General features: G+C 45.0%; 1 protein-coding gene across 1 annotated transcript in view; it reads left to right on the forward strand.

The window, feature by feature from the left end:
* The window catches only part of CADPS2 (calcium dependent secretion activator 2), a 506,020-nt gene that overhangs the window by 220,816 nt on the left and 262,669 nt on the right, over positions 1-22,535 (forward strand). Inside the window, exon 13 of the mRNA XM_068276393.1 lies at positions 2,787-2,974. Within this exon, the coding sequence (XP_068132494.1) occupies positions 2,787-2,974 (188 nt within the window). The remainder of the gene's footprint in view (positions 1-2,786; positions 2,975-22,535) is intronic.

Here is a 22,535-nt window from a genome sequence, read left to right on the forward strand (position 1 = left end):
TGGTGAAGGGCCCAATGGCAGTGGCTGGAGATGGCGGAGCAGATAGCAGTGAAGGGACCAATAACAGTGGCGATGGTAAGTTATCAGTGCATGGGGTTCAGCTATTATGTAGCTGGACCTCACATTGGGAATACAGGTAGTCCCCAGTTAACGAACAAGATAGTCTCGTAAAACTGTAGGTTCATTCTTAATCTGTAGGTCAAAACACTGTGCCATGTCTGTCACCTGAACTTTTGCAATGCCCTCCTGTACCTCCAGTGTCCCCCCACCCCCCCCCCCCCGGTCACCTCTGTCCCTCTGTACCCTCAATGTACCACAGAAAAATGTCATTTTACCAGTTTAAAAAATGATGGGGGGGGGGGGGGGGCGCTAGGTGTAGGTAAGGGTATGTTCGTGTAAGAGGTAGATTAGTTAGTGATAGCAGAATATTGGTAAAATTACCTACTTTTGGCATTATCCAGGCCCCAAAAGTAGTATATTGGTAATATTGCCGATATTCTAGCAGTGACTTCACTTAGCACCCACATTTCCACATGTCCTTTTTGGATGTATGTGCTATGATGCCCTTCTTCAGTGAAATTAGATTATGCTAAATAATGCAGTCGCGTTTTCCCGCATTTGGGGAAATCGCAGGGCCTCAGCTGTAGATGGATGGATAGGCCTCACCCTGGTAGAACCACCTTCGTGGTCATAGTATCTCCTCTCCTCTGTTTAGAACCCTCATATTGATTGGATTATGGTGATGGACATTAAGCATCTTTCCTCTCTTGCTTCATTTTGTTTTTTTTGTTTTTTTTTTAAAAAAAATTTTTTAAAGTATATGCATATTTTTTTTTTCTTTTACTTTCAACTGTTTTTGAATAGGTGACAGATCTGCAGTCATCCCTATGCTTAATCAAAGGGGCGAGGGCAGACATCTAGGAGTCCCATTATTTTTGATGTGGGTTTCCAGATTCCACCCTAAGTTCCTCCACCTCTGTGTCCATTGGATGCATTGAAAGGGGAAAAAAGTTGTTGCAAATTGGGAAGAGGGTATAGCATAGAAATAGTTTGCTTATTTGTTTCTTTAGGTGCTCAGCTTATTGCCCAGTGCCCACCAGTTCTGTACTCCTGTTTTGTGCACATGAGATGGATGGGTGCATGTGTCACTATGCTGGCACAGTCTTGTTCACAGGAAACAGGATTTCAGGAGTTCAATTTCTGAACAGAAAACCATTCCATGCTGGGGTCCTGTAACTATATAGTTGGGAGTACTGATGCAGGCAAGTACTGCTGCAAAACAGATCTTAACTATGCTTTTAGATTTGGAAAAATTCAGTTTTGGGTTTAGTAGTGCTTTAACTCATGAGGCGGAATCTGCAATAACCATTCTAAAATCACCTGCCATTGACAAATGTGAACAGCTGAAAAATGAAATTGTCTGGATGGCTGATGTTACAGTAAATCAGAATGTCAAAAACCAAAGTATTGTTATTTTATAAGCTTATCTAGGAGATTTTTCAATAGCTTAAAAATCTCTAAGAGAGACTGAAGCCAAATAAATTAGCTCTTTTTATTGCCTATTTATGTTGAGCATTAAAATCAAAGCTGATTCACTGCATTCCCATGGCAGAATGAGTTATTTATCCTTCCGAAATCCCTGATGCAAAATTCTCTGTTTGCTTCCTGGGGGAGGCAGAGCTTTGCGCAGTAGCTCTGTCTCTGCTCCAGTCAATCTCAGCTGATCTCTGCCTCTCCCCGCCCCTCTGTCTTCTTTCACTGAGAAGGGCGGGGAGAGGCAGAGATTGGCGGAGATTCACTGGACTGGAGGCAGAGCTACAGCGCAAAGTTCTGCCTCCCCCGGGCAGCAAAATCCATGACCTGTAAAGTTGTGGAATTTTGCCCCGGGATTTTGGGGGAATAAATACCTTGTTCTGCCGCGGTGTTGCGGCAAATTAGCTTTGATCTTAATGCTTAACACAAAGGGGCAATGAAAAGAACCAATTTATTTGGCTTCAGACTCTCTTTAAGCCAAGCTTTGGGCTGAATGCCCTTTATCACCCACAGATATTAATTAGGTGCAGCAGGGTTGGAGTAGTTTATACAGCTAATGAGCTAGAAAAGTTACTATATTTTTGGACCATAAGATGCTCCTGACCAAAAGACGCACCTAGGTTTAGAGGACAAAAACAAAGAGAAAAAAATATACTAAACCTGAGCATCCATGGTGCAGGCACACCTTGTGGATATTCTCTGCCCCAATTATTATGTCCCCCTTGTGTCCTCTGACCCCTTTTGTCCTTCTCCATGTCCCTTTGTGTGGTGTTTTGTCATCCTTTGTTCCATTGTGTCCTCCATGCCCCTTTCTGTCCCCCTGTGCCCTACATTGTCCCCCTTGTTTCCTCCTCTGTTCCCCTTTGTGTTTTCTTGTTTTCTCTATTGTCCCCCTGTCTCCTCTATTGTGCCCATTGTGTCCTCCTCCATGCCCCTTTGTGTCCTCCTCCGTGCCCCTTTGTGTCCCTGTGTCCTCCTTTCTTATCCCTGGAAACAGTGAGGGAGAGGATACGTCACCGATCGCCACAGGCACCCACGGATCAGGTGAGATATACTCCGCTTCCGCTGCTAATAGCTCTGCATGGGGAGCACAGGTGGAGAGGAGAACACGAGACAAAGGAGGACACCGGAAAATACAGGGAGTCCCAGACATCGTGGCTGGGCAGCGGAATAATGTGATTGATACAGTTACTTTTAGCCACCTTTTTTCTGCTAACTGCCTGTTTACTTTTTGTTTTCCCTTTTATGTTTAGGGTTGGTTTAGTCCCGGACAGGTGTTTGTCCTAGATGAGTACTGTTTTCGATATGGAGTCCGTGGCTGCCATCGTCATCTCTGCTATCTGAAGGAGTTGATTGACAATGCTGAAACTGGTTCTGTGATTGACCCAACACTTCTTCATTATAGCTTTGCTTTCTGTGCTTCTCATGTTCATGGAAACAGGTATTCACAACATAGATGTTTATCTCTCACCAATCCTAATTGTAGGGTTCCAGAAATACTCTTTACACATACACGTTAGTTCTCTTATAAGGAATGCAGAATGGGATTTTTCATAATTTTATCGATAGTAATAACAATTAATTTTACACCTGTTGAACAAAGCAATGTTATGTACGCTGCAGTGCTTGCAGACTATTATTTTTGAACAGTAGAAACGCTGGTGTGTTGGCACTTCACAACACTAAATGATTGCCCATAGACCAATATGCCTACTATGTTGTTTTTTCATTTGCGATTTCCGCTGTGCTGGACCCCTTTTCAGTTGCACTGTGTAGGGCAGAGGTGCCCACACTTTTTCGGCTTGTGAGCTACTTTTAAAAATTAGCAAGTCAAAGTGATCTACCTATGTACAATTTTAGGAGCACATTTGTATATACAGAATGGAAAATGTAGTGGGGTCGGGATCTACCATGAAGGCCTTCGCGATCTACCGGTAGATCGCGATCTACCTAATGGGCACCCCTGGTGTAGGGTATGTGATTTTGAAATCCTTTTAGAGATGAAAGTTGAAGTGGAACGCTGGTCAAAAGTGAAAATTTGTCAGTTCAATGGTCCCCAGACGTTTGAGATATGTCTGTTGCATTGAGGCAGGGGTTGCACATTTCTCATCTTTCTTGTCGTGTTATTCTGCACACCATGTGCATTTTTATGCAGAAAAACGTGCATTTTTTTAACAGCAGATAATGTAACTGCTAGAGAAAATACACACCCTATGCAGAATTATGCTGCAGGAATATTTTTGCATGTGAAAAAATTTAAAGCGGCCCCAAACCTAACATTTTTTTTTAATTCAAAATATTTAGTTGCCCCACTCTGACACATACAAAGATAAATAAACACTCCTTCAAGCCTATGAGCATTTCAGTGCATGCTTTTCACCCTTCTCTTTTCATAACTAGGGCTAAACAGGTGGTAGCCATTTGCAATTCCTCCATTGCCGGACACGACCTACTCCAGCATTTTGCCGGAGTCTGTCCCGGCAATTTGAAAGGAAGGGAGGGGTTTCTCCAATAAATGTAAAATATTTTATATTGGTCATCATGCAGCTGAAAAAAGGCTGCTATTTATTATTATAATTTAGAAAATACATTGTATTTTTAATTTGGGTCCACTTTAAGTGTGAACTAGCCCATTGATTAACATACGTTCTCAGTTGAAATGCATTTTTCTGTGCAGAAACCACGCACAAAAATGGACAAGTGTGCCTCCTGTCTCAATGCCAAGTGGTAATATATTTCACACTAGGGTCCTATCCAGACAATTGAGCGATGAAATAATGACAAACACCACCTTTCCTGTCAGTGCTCTGCCCAACCTGGGTAATAAATAGTCAGTAGGAACATAGCAAGTCGTGAATGGGTTGAGATTTCATCAATAGACAGATCATCATTTCTGCATATATCCGTCTATCAGCAAAACATTTTCAACCATCACTTCCTCCAAAAGTACGACCCACAGTAGCCATAGAGAGCAAAATAATAATTCAACGGGTCATGGCAAAGCACCAAATTTACAAGCACAACAAAGTTGACTGTTTTATTCTTTTAATTTGCTATGACCCATATCAGTTTCACTGACACTACTAGAGACCGCCTGGAAATACAGTGTCAGAAGGGTTAACTGGAGGTCCTCTTCAGTCTCTTTACCTATTTTTCACTTTTATATATCAATAAGATGCGGTAAAATTAATGGGTTACATGTCGAAATTTTTCTCCTTCCTTTTCTTTATGTTTGACTTAGATGTGAGGGGCTTGAGTGAAACCGGTTTTTAAATTCATTTTTTTCCATGAAAATATTTTATTATTTTTTTCTTGCTATTCTGTTTTTTTTTTTCCTCTAACTGAGCGAATACATGCACCATGTGCATTTGCATAACACAAAACTGTTTAGACTAAAAAAGCTTTCTGTTATTTACTATCCAGTCTTTGGGGGAAAGGGCAAGTAACCAGGGATGGGGAGGAGGGAATTTTCAGATTTACTATCCTTTTCTGTTTTATTTAGTTATTAGATTCTAATTCACTGTAGCTTCAGTCAGCTGCTTGTTGCATAGCCATTATTGTTTATTATAGATATTGTTTATAAAAAAAAGAGAAGGTGACTGGAGTCATGGTCCTTCCACACTGATATGCTTGCTGTGACAGTTGAGAAACAAACATATGTGGGTGGAAATGGCCTTGGAATCTTCAGTTATAATCAGAAGTAGGACCCATGAACCAGAGAAATGCATTGCTCGCTGGCAGCTCATTATTCTGCGGTAACATAAATCATACAATGCTTTGGCCATGTGAAAACTGGCCATGCATAGGGCTTTCTGATTGTTCTTTTTTTTACATAACCTAGCCATACTTCTCCTTTTCTCTAGCTACTGCCATCCAACTGGCTGTAATGGTTATATGAAAACTTGCCTAACTGGAGCTCTCTTACTCTTCAACATCTACATGGATACAGCCTCAATGGATTACTTTGTGGATATATGAAAAAAATATAAATACAACTATACTAATTTAATTTCAAAGCAAATTCTGACCTGGAATACGGTGGCCCATATGCAATTCACTTTTTCTCCTAAGTTTGCTCCTAAGTGATAATCTTTTATCTGCTCTTAAAAATACCCTTTCAGCATTTTACAATTAAAGAAGGTACCAAATGTAGTAGAAAAAGTACTTTTACATTGATTTTGTGTTTTGTTTTTTTGTTTTGTTTTTTGCTTGATGGGAGTTTAAAAGGCATTTTATTGACAAGGTGTGAAGATATCAACTTGGAGAAAAAGGGAAATGCATATGTGGCGGTGTATTTGGTGTGTATGTGTGTTTTCCTTATCTGTACTGTAAAGAAAAAAAACCTACCTAGTACATGCACTTTTTATTTTCATAAAACTAAGAAAAAATTGAAAAGCCATTAAATTACAATAACATATGTTATAAATTGAGTACAAAAACCCAAATCCATTATATATGAAAATACCCCTCCCTGACTTCTTTTGGGGGGCATCAATATGTCGGACGGACTCCAGTTTTATGTATACAAGAGTTGTTTGTACAGTTCTGTTAAGAGGACATTTCTATAATCATGGCTTCCTCCCAAGAGGAGACTGACCCACCCCTGAAAGGAAACCGACAATAATTAAATAATTGAACTAATCAGGCCCCAGCCCATATAAGTTCCCCTCCTCTCTACCACACTAGTTTTTTGACTGTTTCCCTTCACCCGAGGACTACAGGCTGTTAGGGACACTGAGGATGGGGGAGCCTGTGTGGCACCTGTCTATGATTGAGAGTGTTCATTTTCTATGTGTTTTTCTGGCTGCAGGTGATTTTTTTTGTGTGAAAATTCTAGATGGCCAAGTATTGTGATATAATTACTCTTTGGCTATTTGCCTTCTGGAGCCCTGCGGGGTGAAGCTGCCGTCTCCCTGCAGCATGGGTAGCGTCTGGGGACGCTTTTAAATGCATGTGTACCTGGTCGGGATTTTCAGAGAAAGCTCAGGCTGCCCTATGTGCGGCACGGCATCTTCCGCATTCAGCGTGTCTGTCAATGATGTTGCGGCGCCTAGACCCTCCTCCCGGCATGACATAGTAGTCACCGATAGGCGGACGGCCCGCCTATAGGAGGAGGACATTTCTTCACGTGCGATTGGCGTCTTCTGTGTTCGGAGGTGACTAAGTGGGAGGAGGCATAGAGGGCGGTACCACGCCAGCTGGGAAGCACCAGAATATTAATCCGCAGGATGCGGATTGGGCAGCAGATAGCGTTTGCTGGCTAATGTCATCAGGGGAGGCGGTGCTGGCCCTGATGTGCGCTAGTTTAAAGGCGTGGATTACTACACACATGCTAAGTTGGATGGACAGCATGGAGCAATCGGAAGCTGTACCTGAAGCTGTTATGCAGTCCGTGGATGCACCTGAGCAGGCTGTGAATGCTCCACAGGTACTGTGACTCCTCTCCTCTCCCTCAAGATAGTCTAGCTTTATGTTATCTTATGAAGGTTGTTTGTTTGTGTTTTTTCAGGTGGTGAAGCACTCTGATAAAAAGTGTAGGAAATGTGATGCTAATTTACCATCGGGGTATAAGAGATTGCAATGTGTAGATTGCATAGCTAAACAGGCTTCTACCTCATCTACCCCTGTTGATACAAATGCTACCAATAGAGCCATGTTAGACCTTATGAATGCTATGAAGGCTGAACTGGCTACTACATTTGCTGCATTAAGGTCAGTCCTTCCGGCTCCAGTGCAGCTTGTATCTGAGCCGCAGGGGGCTCAGCAGCTATCCCCCATTGAAGACAGTCAGTTTCCTGGTGTGTCAGGGATACCTTCTTTTAAGGGTAGACAAACTCAGTTACAATCATTTGATAATGTGTTATCTGGTTTTGCGTCTCAGCCTCTATCGCAGAGTTTACCTCCTGCTCAGTTACCTGGAGGGGATTCTCAGATAGGGGGTATAAAGACAATATCGGAGGAAGAGGATGAGGAGTTCATGGAGGAGGGGGAGGCCAGGGACTCTGATGTATCTCCTGAGTCTAGTCCTTTTAGAACCTCACAGTACTTGTATAGTGCTGAGGATACTTTGGAATTATTAAAGGCCATTTATGACTCTGAACAGATTCCTGAGACCGCACCAATGACCTCTGCGCAAGACGAGATTTATAGAGGGTTGGAGGGTCAGCTAACTAAACGCTTCCCTGTACATTCCGCTATTAAGCACATTATCTCATCACAGTGGAAAGATCCAGAAAGGAAATTGTTCATTCCTAGGTCTTTCAAGAGATGTTTCCTCTTTAAGGAGGAAGATCAGGTTCCATGGGCCAAATGTCCAAGGCTTGACGCTCCTCTGGCGCAGTATTCCAGAGGGACTAACCTTTCATTTGAGGATATTGGCAACTTGAAAAATCCTATGGATAAAAAGGCTGAAACTTTAGAGGGCCTGGGATTCAGTTTCCTTTTCATTTAAGCCTGCCACATCCTCTGTTTGGCCAGAAACCTGGATAAGTGGCTGCTGTCTGGTCTCCCTATGACCCGAACAGCCCCACTGCATGACCCGAACAGCCCCACTGCAGTCCATCATGAATGCGGCAGCCAGAATTATCCACTGCTCCCATCGCTCCACCACGGCGGATCCCCTCCTTGAATCCCTCCACTGGCTTCCTTTCCAGTCCAGAATCAGATTCAAGATACTGTGTCTGACCTACAAATCTGTCCACAAAACCTGTCCAACCTACATTTCCGATCTTACTCAGAGGTACACACCTAGCCACTCACTCCGCTCTTCCAATGAACTTCGCCTAGCCGCCCCCCGCATCACCCAGTCCCATGCACGCCTCCAGGACTTCTCAAGAGCTGCTCCAACACTATGGAACTCCCTACCTCCACCCATTAGGGCAGCCCCCTCCTTCAACATCTTCAAGAAAGCCCTCAAAACTCACCTTTTTACTCTGGCCTACTACCCCTCACAAGTGCTCAAAACCCACAGCTGAACTCTGGTCCCCTACCTTCCGTGTCCTTACCTCTCCCTCTAGATTGTAAGCCTTTGGGCAGGGTCCTCCTCCTTTTGTGTCCTACCTGATAATGCACCTTCATTACTGTGAACCCATGCTATGCATCTGAGTGAACCTAACTTGCCTAAGCTCCATGCTCCCCTCTAGTGACTAAGCATTACCTTGTACTCATACTGTGCTGCATGGTCTGGTCTTTCTTGTATTCAGGTATTGTCATTTTGCTGTATGTCACCCCTAAATATTGTATGTATCCCTATTTATTGTCCAGCGCTGCGTAATATGTTGGCGCTTTATAAATACAATAAATAAATAAATAATATACGTCTTAAGAAGCATTTAGTGGAGGGTACTCCCCATGAGAAAATATTGTCTTCCTTGTCTGTGATAGTTAAGACAGTGGTCTTTTTAGCAGATGCAGCCTCAGAGCTGCAGCTAAGACTGTGACCTTGATCAATTCAGCCTGCAGGGCTATTTGGCTCAATACATGGGAAAGGTGATCTGGGTTCCAAGCATAAACTCGGTGCAATGGAATTCCAGGGTGAATTACTTTTTGGAAGGGATCTGGAAGCAGTACTTGAGAGATCCTCAGATAAGGCCAAAAAGTTCCCAGATAAGAAAAAGAAGCCAGTTCGTAAACCCTTTCAGAACAGGGGTCCTTACCAGAACAAAAGAACTGGGGGAGAAACCAGAGTCAGTCCAGAAGGTGGACCTATAACTCCAGTAAGGGAAAATCCTCCTTGTTCAACAAGTCAAGGAATCCCAGCACACCCAAACCTGACAAGTGACAGCCTCAGGTCGGGGGGAAACTTCTTTCTTTTTTTCCAGCTTGGGAAAAGATTACGTCCAGCCAGTTCAAATTAGACCTTATAAAGAATGGGTACAAGCTGGAGTTTCAGTCCCGAACTCCCCCCAGCAGACTTGTAACAGGGACCTCCAAAGACCCACACAAGGCACATGCCTTGCTAGACTCAGTGACGACTCTACTATCCCAAAATGTAATCCAGAGGGTACCAATAGAGGACCACTTCAAGGGATTTAACTTGAGGGTTTTTATAATCAAAAAACCCTCGGGAAAGTTTCGGATGATTTTAAATCTGAAACCTCTGAACCCTTACATTGTGGAGAAACACTTCCGCATGGAGAACATCGCCTCAGTCCGAAATCTGATATGGCCCGGCGCCTTTATGGCAAATATCAATCTCGAAGACGCGTAGATCTGAATGTACCAATTCATCCTCGGTACCAAGGGTATCTAAGATTCGCAGTACGGTTCGGTGACAGTGTTTGCCACTATCAGTACCGAGCTCTTCCTTTCGGAATATCCTCGGCCCCCCGAGTATATATATAGAGATTGTAGCAGAGGCAGCGGCCTTTCTCCATCTCCACAATGTAAGGGTTCTCCCTTACCTAAACGACTTTTTATTTCTAGCAGACTCTGTAGCGGACTCTGTAGCGGATTTCTAGCAGACTCTGTAGCGGACACAGGGATCTACATTTTTCTGTTCAGGTCCTTTCGGACCTGGGGTGGCTGATAAGCAAGGAGAAGTCCAACTTGCTGCCAACCCAAAATTTAATTTTAACTACTACTACTGTGGGACACAGAACAGGAGAAAGTGTTTCTTCCACAGAACAAGGCAGCAAGATTGCTGGTAAGATTGCGACAGTTCAGATCAGAGCAGACAGTGCCAATCAGGGAGGTTATGTCACTATTAGGACTAATGACGTCAGCCATTCCAGTAATAGAGTGGGCCCAGGCTCACACTCGGACACTACAGACTTGGCTACTGAGCACTTGGGACAGCACACAGGCTTCACTGGACAGACAGGTTGCAGTTCCAGACTATGGGCTTGATTCACAAAGCGGTGCTAACTGTTAGCACGCCTGTGCAAACCCCCTTAGCTCGTCTAAACGAGCTTTTCACGCGCAAAACTTTACGCGCGCACTGCACAGAGCGCTCCGCGCGAAGTGCCCATTAAAGCCTATGGGAGTTAGCGCGCGCATAGGAATTTGCGCGCGTAAAACTTTGCGCGCGGTACTTAGCGCGCGATCTGATTGAGAAAACCGGTGCTAACCTACTCAGCACCCTGGTTAGCGCGCCTAAAGACTTTAGACGTGCTAAGTAGGTTAGCACCGCATAGTGAATCAAGCCCTATGTGTTGGAGTCCCTGACATGGTGGGAGAATCCTCACAGACTGCAGTTAGGTCGACAGTGGGTACAGAGATCTCCCCTAAAGGTTTTCATGGATGCCAGCAGTTGGGGCTGGGGGGCTCACTGCCAGGAGCATCAGGTTCAGGGGAAATGGTTAATGGAAATGCAGGTCAGATCTTCAAATTACAGGGAGTTGTTAGCGGTGCAGATGGGTCTGCTCTCTCTAGCCCCTCACATTCTGAACAAGGAGGTCATTGTATTTTCAGACAATATAGTAACTGTATCGTATCTCGGAAAACTGGGAGGTTCCTGGGTACAGAATGTTAGCATTAGAGGTGATCTCTTGTTCAGAGAACAGTTTGGTTTCTCTTACAGCAGCTCACATTCAGGGCAAGCTGAACAGATGGGCAGACTCACTCAGCAGAGCACCAATAGAGTCAGAGTGGGAACTAAACCAGGAGGTATTCAACTCACTAGTTCAGAAATGGGGACTACCCATACTAGGCATGTTCGCAACTCCGGCCAACACAAAGTTGACAGATTATTGCTCCCTTCATCCTGCCTCCCCATCCAACAGACTGGATGCGCTATCAGTATCATGGCCATGGGGACTACTGTACGCCTTTCCCCCATTCAATCTAATCCCGAAAGTGCTCAAAAGCATAGAAGCCTCGAACTCCCAAATAATGTTCATAGCTCCTTGGTGGGGCTGGAGAGCATGGTTCCCCTTTGTACAGAGACTAGCTCTGAGGGGTCCATGGCATCTGGGGTCCAGATCAGACCTTCTATTTCAGGGGAATCAGATCCACCCGAATACAGACCAGTTCAAGTTGACGGCGTGGATCCTGAGTGGCAAATCCTGAGGAGACAGGGGTTTTCAGAGAGAGTGATCACAACTCTGATCAAATGTAGGAAGCCTGATACTAGGCAAATCTACTGTAAAGTTTGGAATGTTTTTTGTTCTTGGAAGCAAAGGAAGAAAGTGCGCTCTAACGGGTTATGTTACATTTTGTAGTTCCTCCAGGATGGAGTAGATTTAGGATTATCGCCAGTACACTGCGAGTACAGGTGGCTGCTCTTTCGGTTTTTCTTAACAAACAACTTTCGGCAGTAATTCATGTTTGAAATTTTTTGAAGTCAGTGACTAGGTCACAACCGTCACCTTCAAAACTCGTGCCTCCTTGGGATTTGTCCAAAGTTCTTAATTTCCTTATGTCCAGTACCTTTGAAGTTTGAACCTCTTGCTGTGGTGTCTTTAAGAAATGTAACACTTAAAGTTGCATTCCTGGTAGCCATTACATCGGCCAAGAGAATGAGTGATATCCAGGCCCTGTCCATTAAAGAACGGTATATGATCATCCACGATGATAAATCATTTTCAACCCTGATCCTTCCTATCTACCTAAAGTTGCATCCGCATTCCACAGGTCTCAGGAAATTGTTCTACCGTCCTTTTCAACAAATCCAAAAAATGACAGAGAAGTGGCATTAAGTACTTTGGATGTATGTAGAGCAGTTCTGACATATTTAGAAAGAACTAAGCTGTGGCGGAGAAGTAGTCAGTTGTTTGTAGCATTCGCAGGCAAGCGTAAGGGGCTACAGGTTTCTAAGAATTCGATATCCAGATGGATCAAGGATCTCATAACTCTAGTTTATAGAGAGTCAAGTTTGAATACCCTGATTGGTGTTAACGCACACTCCACGAGATCTTTATCTACATCGTGGGCAGAGAAGTTGGGCGCCTCACTCAATCAGATCTGCAGAGCCGCGACTTGGTCTGGTCATGCGACCTTTGTCAAGCACTACCTGTCAAGCCAGGATCAAACATTCGGTCGCAAAGTGCTCCAAGCTGTGATCCCTCCCTGAGGTAAGACTTCTCGCTGATCTCTTGGGAGGAAGCCATCCTGAAGGACGATGAGAGAAGGACCCGGCTACATACCCGTAGTAGGGCTTCAACGAGTCCTTCACGATGGCTTCTGCAACCCACCCTTTACTAATATTAATAGATGTTAATGTATGTTATGTATATGGGTGTAGGTTTATCTTGTATGATACTAGTGTGGTAGAGAGGAGGGGGAGCTTATATGGGCTGGGGCCTGATTAGTTCAATTATTTAATTATTGCCTGTTTCCTTTCAGGGGTGGGTCAGTCTCCTCTCGGGAGGAAGCCATCCTGAAGGACTCGTCGAAACCCTACTACCGGTAGGAAGCCAGGTCCTTTTCTCTGGTAAAATGGCCAAAGCATTCCATTCTTTACTGTGAGGTCTCTGGCAAAATGATCAATGGAACTCCATACATAAAATTTGGGAAGATTTTAGAATATATGAATGACTAAAGGTAATGTATTTTTGAATGGCATTGCAAAGAGCCACTTATTGTTTATACTTTGATATGTCTGTTATGTTAAGTATCAAATGAGACAATGTTATAGCTATACATGTGATACAACCTGGTCTCTCACAATTTTTATTAGTATTTATTATCTAGTATCTATTACTAGATTTATATTTAGGCACTTTGTGTATTGATTGACCTTAAGAAACTGGATCAACCTGTGTAACATATTGTCTGCAACATATTGTCTTTTTTATTTTGCTAATAAACCATTTTTTTGTCCAAGATGCCATTGGCTTCTTATCAGAGATTTAAGCTAATCATAACCTCTTTATTTTTTATTTTATTTTTTTAAAGAAAAACTATCTGTGTTTACGCTTTTTTTTTTTTTTTTTTTAATTAATCGGGTGCCTCTATCCTCCAGTTTGCATTATGTGATTGACTTGTACTGTCTGGCTATGGTCATGTCATCACATTTTAGTTCTGCCCATCTCACTTTCATTAGAGAGATCATGTATGAATATCGATATATAGCTACATACTCTAATTCTTAAAGATGGAATTATTTGTGACATGTATAGAGTGTTTTGTCCTGGGCATGGACATTTGAAAGAGTGAATGGCTGACCATCCTCAGCACTTTTGCTTAGAGAGGTGAGGTGCAGTAGTGGATGAGTTAAATAATTTTAGGGATGTTTTTGGAGGATACAGTTGAAACCACAGAAATGCTTTAGCTATTATAGAAATTGTGTATAATAAGACCCAAGGACAGAAAACACAAATAGTCTGAAAGGCAGAGATACAGCCACATACACAAGCCTGGAGCGTACAATACCTTCACCCACTCAGCTACCTTCAAGCAGCATTGAGATGAAAGAAGAAAATTTCCCATGCAATGTATCTTAAAGTGGGTCACAGGTCAAGGCTGTCATAGCGTCAAACATTTTAGCTTTGTAAGTCCTGCTGAGGGAGATAAAGACAAATGTAGCAAAACAAAGAGTCTGTAGACCCCAATTAAACACCTTGCAGAGATGCAGGAGCCCTGTATTCTTTCTCTCTCATTAGAAATTGCTTGCCAGCAAGGCTGAGCAAGAATGCAGTCACAAAGCATCTATTAGGCCTGTTCAGACAATTTGTTTTTTCCTGTTTCATAAAGTTTTAAGGCCTTTGTTGGATCCTTTTCTTCCTTTGATGGTAATGCTTGAATTGGAAGTGACCACACAAACAAACCATATACTCGCCTAGTTACACAGACACAGGATTATTATTTGTAACTTGTAAACATATAGTTGTATGGACTCCTCATTGTCCTTGGACTGACAATGCTCATAAAAGAACATATATCATTTTTTTTCTGGCCACACGTTGCCTTCTTCCACACTGCTGACCCAGCAATGAGGACATCAGCTTGCTCTGTGACATTATTTCATTTCACATATTATAAGCCAAAAATTTGGTAATTAGAGGAGGCAGTGGTGGACTTACCTCCTCCAAGCAGACACAACACGACTGTACATTCAGTCTATTTATTAACGAACTCCAGATAAAACAAAGCAACGCGTTTCACGGGTCAGCGCCCGCTTCCTCAGGCAATAGAAAAAGGAGTTACACCTGCAAATGTCAGAGATCCGAGGGTATATTGTTTCTGCTATGATACATCCTACATTTAAAGCTTCGTTCAATGAGTGACAAACATGTGCAACATAATATGGTATATTGGCAGTAAAGGTACAGTATTTTGTATTATAGAATTGTTATGTTGGTGGGTTGTGTTCGTGGGGGGGGGGGGGGGAAGAATTTGATAAAGAGAAAGGGAGGGGAGGGGAGGAGAACCACACAGGGGTGGGGGATGGGGGAAACCTGGGGGACGGGGGGAGGGGAGGGGGAGAGGCCAAGGGAAAGTTGTGTATCAGGAGGAGGGAGTGGGGGGGGGGGAAGGAAGGGGTTTATCAATTATAGCCATGGGACGTGCAAGTTACAGAGCAAGTAGCAAAAGAGGTGACTGTAGATCAAAGGTAGTAAAAGAGTGTGAATGGCAGCAAAACAAACGAAACAGTGGCAGCAAAACATACCCCAGTATGGGGTTAAAACATACAGATGGCAGCAGTAAAGACAAAATGTAAGTGGGTGAACCCACCAGGACTTACCATCTAGCAAAACAAACAACACTCGGCACCTCTGTAATGGCAGAGAGTGTCTGAGCATGCTAAGTAGTGTACAGGATGTGACATCAACTGGGGAGAGGAAGTGCATCATCAGTGGGTGGAGCCTACAAGGACGTACCCTTTTAAAGAGGAGTCAGGCCGCCATCTTGGAAGAGGCATGCCTGGTTCTTAGTACTGATGGGTCACCATGTTGGAGGTGGCCCAGATACACAGCAGTAACTACAACATTTGCCAAAAACATATAATAAATAGCAGAGATTTACCAGGTCTTGATAAAAAGCATATACATGAATATACATACAACATATACGGTAGCTTATAATATTAAAAGTACAGCGTAAAAGGTCAGAGTAAAAGGTCAATGTCACATTTGTATTAAAAAAGTGGTCTGATGTTGGTTGAAAAATTCACTATTAAACTTATGGTAGATCCATGGTATGCTTTCACAAAAAAAAATAAAAAATTATGGGAACGTTGCCAGATCTGATTTGTATGGGGGGGGGGGGGAGTTTTTTCTGTTTTCTACAAAGATTAACATACCGTATATACTCGCATACAAGCCGAATTTTTGACCCCCAAAAAGGGGGCCAAAAGTTGGGGGTTCGGCTTGTATGCGAGTCATGGTGGTCCGCGGGTCCCCCCCTCCGCTGGTCCGCGGGTCCCCCGCTCCCCCCAAGACCGCCGCCGCCGCTATTACCTGGCTGCATCTTCTATTTCAATCTCCGTTCTTGTAAACATTCAGAGCAGCGCGCCCGGCGCTGCTACTGTGACGAGGCAGGAAAGAGCGTCCTGTTACTATGGGAACCGCTCTTTCCTGGCTCGCCGCTCGTCACAGTAGCAGCGCCGGGCGCGCTGCTCTGAATGTTTACAAGAACGGAGATTGAAATAGAAGATGCAGCCAGGTAATAGCGGCGGCGGCCATGGGGAGCGGGGACTGTACTGCTATACTGAGCGCTATACTGAGCACTATACTAGCTAAACTGGGGCACTATACTAGCTAAACTGGGGCACTATACTAGCTATACTGAGCACTATACTAGCTAAACTGGGGCACTATACTAGCTATACTGAGCACTATACTAGCTAAACTGGGGCACTATACTAGCTATACTGAGCACTATACTAGCTATACTGGGCACTATACTAGCTATACTGGGCACTATACTAGCTATACTGAGCACTATACTAGCTATACTGGGGCACTATACTAGCTATACTGAGCACTATACTGGCTATACTGGGGCACTTTACTAGCTATACTGAGCACTATACTAGCTATACTGAGCACTATACTAGCTAAACTGGGGCACTATACTAGCTATACTGAGCACTATACTAGCTATACTGAGCACTATACTAGCTATACTGAGCACTATACTGAGCACTATACTAGCTAAACTGGGGCACTTTACTAGCTATACTGAGCACTATACTAGCTGTACTGGGCAGTATACTAGCTAAACTGGGGCACTTTACTAGCTATACTGAGCACTATACTAGCTATACTGAGCACTATACTAGCTATACTGGGCACTATACTAGCTATACTGGGGCACTACCTACCCATACTGGACACTTTACTAGCTATACTAAGACACACTCGGGGAATAAGGCGGCCAGCATTTCCTACCCCCGGCTTATATGGGGGTCAATCATTTTCCCCTGGTTTTTCAGGGGAAAGTTGGGGGGTCGGCTTATATGCGGGTCGGCTTATATGCGAGTATATACGGTAGTCTTAATTTATTAGGTACAACAGTCAAAGCAGCATATAGCCATCAATATTAAAAAGTGTGGAATAAAACGTTTATGAAAAATAGATCTGACGTTTGGTTAAAAAGAAACACTATTGTACTTATGGTAGATCAGCGGTATGCTGAAGTGTTGTTAAAGTTGCCAGATATAATTTTCGGGGGGGGGGGGGGAAGAATAAAATATAAAAAGAGAGGACTAATTAAAAATAAACGGAACAAAAGGGATGCATCATATGGAATTAAAAAAAAAAAAATTTGTATATTTTTTCCAGGACCTCATTCAGATCCCCTGGGACCAGTGTCCTCAGGGTCTGGATCCAATACGTTTTGAGCTTTTTTAATTTCTTGAATGCCGCTGGTTCGTTAACGCAGGTACTGTCGATGAAGGTGACGGAGGGTGTTTCGGGATTATTTTGGTGAGCTTGGTGAAAGTGCCGTGACACGCTGTGCATAGGGAATTTATTCAGGATATTTTTTCTATGCTGGCCAATTCTGCTCCGGGCTTCCTGTGTGGTTCTACCCACATACTGAAGATGGCAGGGACATGAAATGACATAGATAACAAATCGGGACTGGCAGGACAAATGTTTTTTGATATTGTATTGGATGTTGGTGACGGTGGACGTAAAGGTGGTAGCATTGGCTACAAAGGTGCAGGCTAGGCATCTGGGACGTTGGCAGGGTCGTGAGCCAGGTGTCAAAGGGGCTGAACTGTGTGTAAGTTCAGTCTCGGGGCAGCAAAGTTTACTGGGGGCTAGTAAATTGTGGAGACTGGGGGCTCTACGGTAGGTGATAAGTGGTTTGGTGGGAAGGAGGGGTCTCAAGAATGGGTCCTGGAGTACAATTTCCCAACGCTTGTTCATTATTTTCCTGATAGTTTGGTGTTCTCTACAATATTGAGTGATGAATCTGGGGGGTGGATTATTGCTATCTGCGGTTGATGGTTTGGGGTTATATGGTAGTTCTGCTTTATGACGTGTGTCCCGGATAAGTCTTTTTGGGTATTTCCTCGCGGAAAATTTCTTAGTGAGTATATCAGATTGAACATGGTAATCTTGGTTGTCTGTGCAGTTTCTATAGATCCGTCTAAACTGGCAGTATGGTGTATTCTGTGTCCAAGGTCGGTAGTGGAAACTATTAAAGTGTATAAAATTGTTGGAATCAACGGATTTGAAATATGTTTTTGTTTTGATGGAGCCCTGTTCAATGAAGACGGTAAGATCGAGGAAATCTATGGAGGTTGGGTGATATTGAGATGTAAACTGAAGGCCTGCTCTATTGGTATTAAGATATTGGATAAAGGATGGGATTAGTGAGGTGTCGCCTTTCCATATAAAAAATAGATCGTCGGGGGCGGAGCCAACCATGGAGGAGTGAGGACGTGTGTGAGCTGAGCTCCCGGCCCCGCATGCTTACAGACAGCGAATTCTGCAAAGAAACCTGATTTTTCTTGCCTAAAGTGGTATGAAGGGTGACAAAAAAGCGTCAGCTACCGAACGGTGCCCTCCAACTCCAACTCAGAGACCGGTAACCCGCTACTTTCAGGCCTTAGCCCCGGCTACGGAGACTTCCAATATGGCGGACACCACGCCACCCGCAACGCAGACATCCACCTCCTTTAAAGCCGGCCCGGCGGCCCTATGCAATCTCGAGGACATATGGAAATACCTCCGAGGGCTCCCCACTAAGCAGGACCTCGATGAGCAAACGGAGCGGATAGTCACATCCACGAAGGCGGAGATTGCTGCCATCCACACGGATATCACAGGCCTATCCGATAGAGTGACCACAGTGGAGAGCGGTCTTGCGACATTGCAGGCTGAGGTGGCGCAGTTAAAAGAAGCGAAGGAGAAGCAACTTCTATACAATCGCACCATGCGCTCACAAATGGAGGACGTACAGAACAGAGACCGCCGTAATAATATTAGAGTACGCGGCATCCCGGAATCAGTTCCAATGGAGGATATTACCGCTACACTACGCGCCATATTCAATAGCCTTCTGAACCGTCCTACAGAGCAAAGGCTGAAGTTCGACAGGGCGCACAGGGCCCTGAGAGCGTTACCTGAGGAACATGAACCGCCAAGGGACATCATTTGCAGGCTCCACAACTACACAGAAAAGGATAGCATCATGAAGGCCGCACGTGACGCAGATTCTATTACCTGGCAGGGCGCGCCGATCAATCTGTTCCAGGACCTGGCCCCCTCCACGCTAAATGGCCCTGAAGCCTCTGATACAAGCCCTACAGAACCTCGGAGCAACTTACTATTGGGGATTCCCCTTTCAACTGGTCATGAAGCACGGCACCAAAACCTTTATCCTCCGTCACCCTTCAGAGCTTCCGGACCTGTACAAGGCCTTCTCCATGTCTTCTGTGGCGCTACCCGAATGGGACCCAGACTCTATGGACCTAATTCGCCCGCAGAAAAAACGGGGGCCCCGTCGCTAAAACCAAGTGAGTAATACTGAACGGTGGTGCCCCGGGCCGCTTCCTATGCGGACCGTCTGCCCGTCTGCCCCGCCATTCCCCGCTCTACCCCCTTAGCCTGAGGCAGATCCCGCGTGGGTGTCCCCCCATTGAACGTGGCCATCTCGGCCTACTCAGATGTGCCCCGCTATTCCCATATCCCCTCTACACTGGCTGTTCGCTGCGCCAGGTCTATATCGGCCCGCCAATGGCAGGGACACTTCAAATCGGGCAACTCTGAACTGACTCTCTGGATCTTTGCCATTGTACTTGAACAGCAACTACCCCGCCGAGTCAAAATGCCCACTCCGTAGACACCCTTGGACAGGGCCCCGCTCCCGTATATGCCCAGTATCCCGCTCCCGCTTATTGCCAGAAGCCTGTTCGTTTAAATTTCCCCGCCTCGCCCACAGGATGACCGTGATAACACCCAAAGTCGATTGTGATGTATTTTAACTCATGTGTGCTACACACGGCAGGCCCTTGTGTTCCCCAACTGATATGACTTCAGACATGGGCTGTGCTGGATATGTGATGCTGGGGGGCCGTGTGTTTTTGTTGGGGTTGGGGGGGGCTGGGGTCCTCCCTCCGCTCTTTCCACTGGACGCGTTGGTATTTGCTCTCGCGTGCGGTGGGGCGGGGGGGGGGGGGGGGCTCGGCCGTCCACCCCGCGGAGTTTGTTGTAATACTATGCATGGAGGGGGGGGGTGTGGGGGGTGCGGGCGGGGGGCATGGATGGGGCGCTGGGTGGGGTCTGCGGGGACGCGGGGACGCCCGCCACAGTCTCCAATAATCTCCTGACCTCTTCTACTCTCACTAAGAAAGTGGATATATCCTAGGGCATGATCCCCCTGGATGGGACTTGGTGCGGTGGCTCTGTGTCGCTGGGGGCCTCACCGGGGGCCTCTCCCCTCACCTGCTCTAACAATCATAACTTATTTAGAAGGATACCCCCTGCGTAACGCATCATTAGCTGGCCCTGGGGGCGTGGTGGGGTGCTGAGGGATGTCCTTTGCGCTCCCCCGAGCCCCCCCCCGGCCGCAATGACGGGCCGCCACGCCCCCCTCCCGGCAGGTTCCCTCTGGGTGTAAATTTTTGCGCCCTGGGGGGGCCGCTGGCTTGGGGGGCGTGGCACACGGCACCTAGCCCCGGGGGGAGGGCGAGGGGGACGGGACTTGATCGGGTTAATGGGTTATTATGCCAGTACTGAATATCAACGCTACAAATACCCTAACTAATAATGGGGGGGGGGGGGTAGCTGGGGAGGCGGCTCTGCACGTCATTGCCGTTGAGTAGCTAAACATCACTCTTCTTGTTACCAAGTGAACTCGATCAGGTTCTTTTTGACTGTTACAGTTTTATTCGCTACTATTGCTTATGTTAACATGCATGCGGGTGCTCCGGGGGCTCTGAAATACTCGCCCCTCTTAGGTGTGGATTTCATTACCCCGCGGCTAGCGCCATTTTCAGTGGAAACCCAGAGTTTCCCACTTGAAGTGTTTATGCACTCTGTTCTTGACGCCACCATGTGGCGCACAGGTAAATCTTGTACTGTCTGTACATTACCTCTGATTTTGACGTGGTTCCTTACACGTCTGCCTCTATGTCTAATCTTTCTGTATTCCTGTCTATCTCTCATTCCTTATTTGTCTCTCTTTCCTGCTCTTTTCTCTACGGTGTGTCGGGGGGTCCATCCTACGCTGGCTCGCATTCCAGCAGTCACTTAGATTGCTTACCCTTAACGCCAGGGGACTAAATGTACCAGAAAAGAGGGCCTCTATTCTAAATATGTGCCACAAAGATAGAGCCAATTTTATCCTTTTGCAAGAAACTCATTTCAAAGGCCCCAAGCCTCCCAAGTTATTTAATAAGTATTATAAACAGGCTTATTATAGCTCCCCCCAGGAATCCAAAACAAAAGGAACAGCCATACTGGTATCCAGAGATACCCCCTTCTCCCTACAGGCAGAATATAGTGACCCACTGGGATGCTTCAATATAATTAAAGGCCTGGTCTATAATCAGAAAATCACAGTTGGCTCTTTTTACGCCCCTAATACACAGCAGGTCACATTTTTCCAAGCCTTTCTATCTAAACTTAACACGTTTGCTGAGGGTAGTATTATTATTGGCGGGGATCTCAACATAGCTTTAGACCCCATATTGGATTCCTCCTCTCAAAAACCCCCGACCTCTCGAAAGCTCCTCCGCAAGTGCAAGTCCCATCTTCACGATATGCAACTGTTAGATGTTTGGAGACTACACAACCCCTCCCAGAAAGACTATACATTTTTCTCTTTTCCACATTCCTCCTACTCTAGAATCGACTATATTTTTATTTCCCATAATCTGCTCTCCATCGCGACCTCCTCCACAATTGGTAACATATCTTTATCAGATCATGCCCCGGTGTCAGTGGACCTGGCTCTGGGGGAATGTGGAAGGGGCAATGCCTCGTGGCGTCTTAATAGCTCTCTGCTCCAAGATAAAACGTTCTACCAAAAATTTAAAAGAGATATGGAGGAATTTTTTCAGATTAATGATAGAGACGACGTGTCCCCACTCATACTATGGGAAACCCACAAATGCTTTGCTCGTGGCCTGTTAATTAGGGAGGGAGCCAGGAGAAAACGGCAGAGGGAGAAAGAAATACAAGACACCCTTGCCGCTATAAAAAAGCTAGAGATACAACATAAACAGCCATGCGCCCCTGAGATCTTATCTGACCTCACTAAACATAGGGACTCCCTCAAACGTCTATTGTTTCATAAAGCTAAATACGCGGCAGAAAGATGCCGTCGTACCTTTTACGAATTTGGAAACAAATGTAGCTCAATTCTAGCTAGATCCCTCAAGGCCCAACAGACTTCCAATTATATAGCGGGAATTAAAAATAAACAATCTAAAATTTTACACAAATATGAAGAAATCTCTGGAGCTTTCCGAGAATATTACTCTAATCTATACAATCTCTCCCCACACATAGATAAACCCTCCCCTGCAGTAATTAAAGACAAAATGATGGACTACATACGTCAGTCGGGTATGCCATCTTTATCTGAAACCCAGTCTAAAGAACTAGAGGAGCCTTTTACTGAAGATGAACTACATATTGCAATGTCTCAGATACCATCAGGCA

This window comes from Hyperolius riggenbachi, chromosome 3 (assembly GCF_040937935.1).
Source record: "Hyperolius riggenbachi isolate aHypRig1 chromosome 3, aHypRig1.pri, whole genome shotgun sequence".
In the NCBI taxonomy this organism is placed as follows: domain Eukaryota; kingdom Metazoa; phylum Chordata; class Amphibia; order Anura; family Hyperoliidae; genus Hyperolius; species Hyperolius riggenbachi.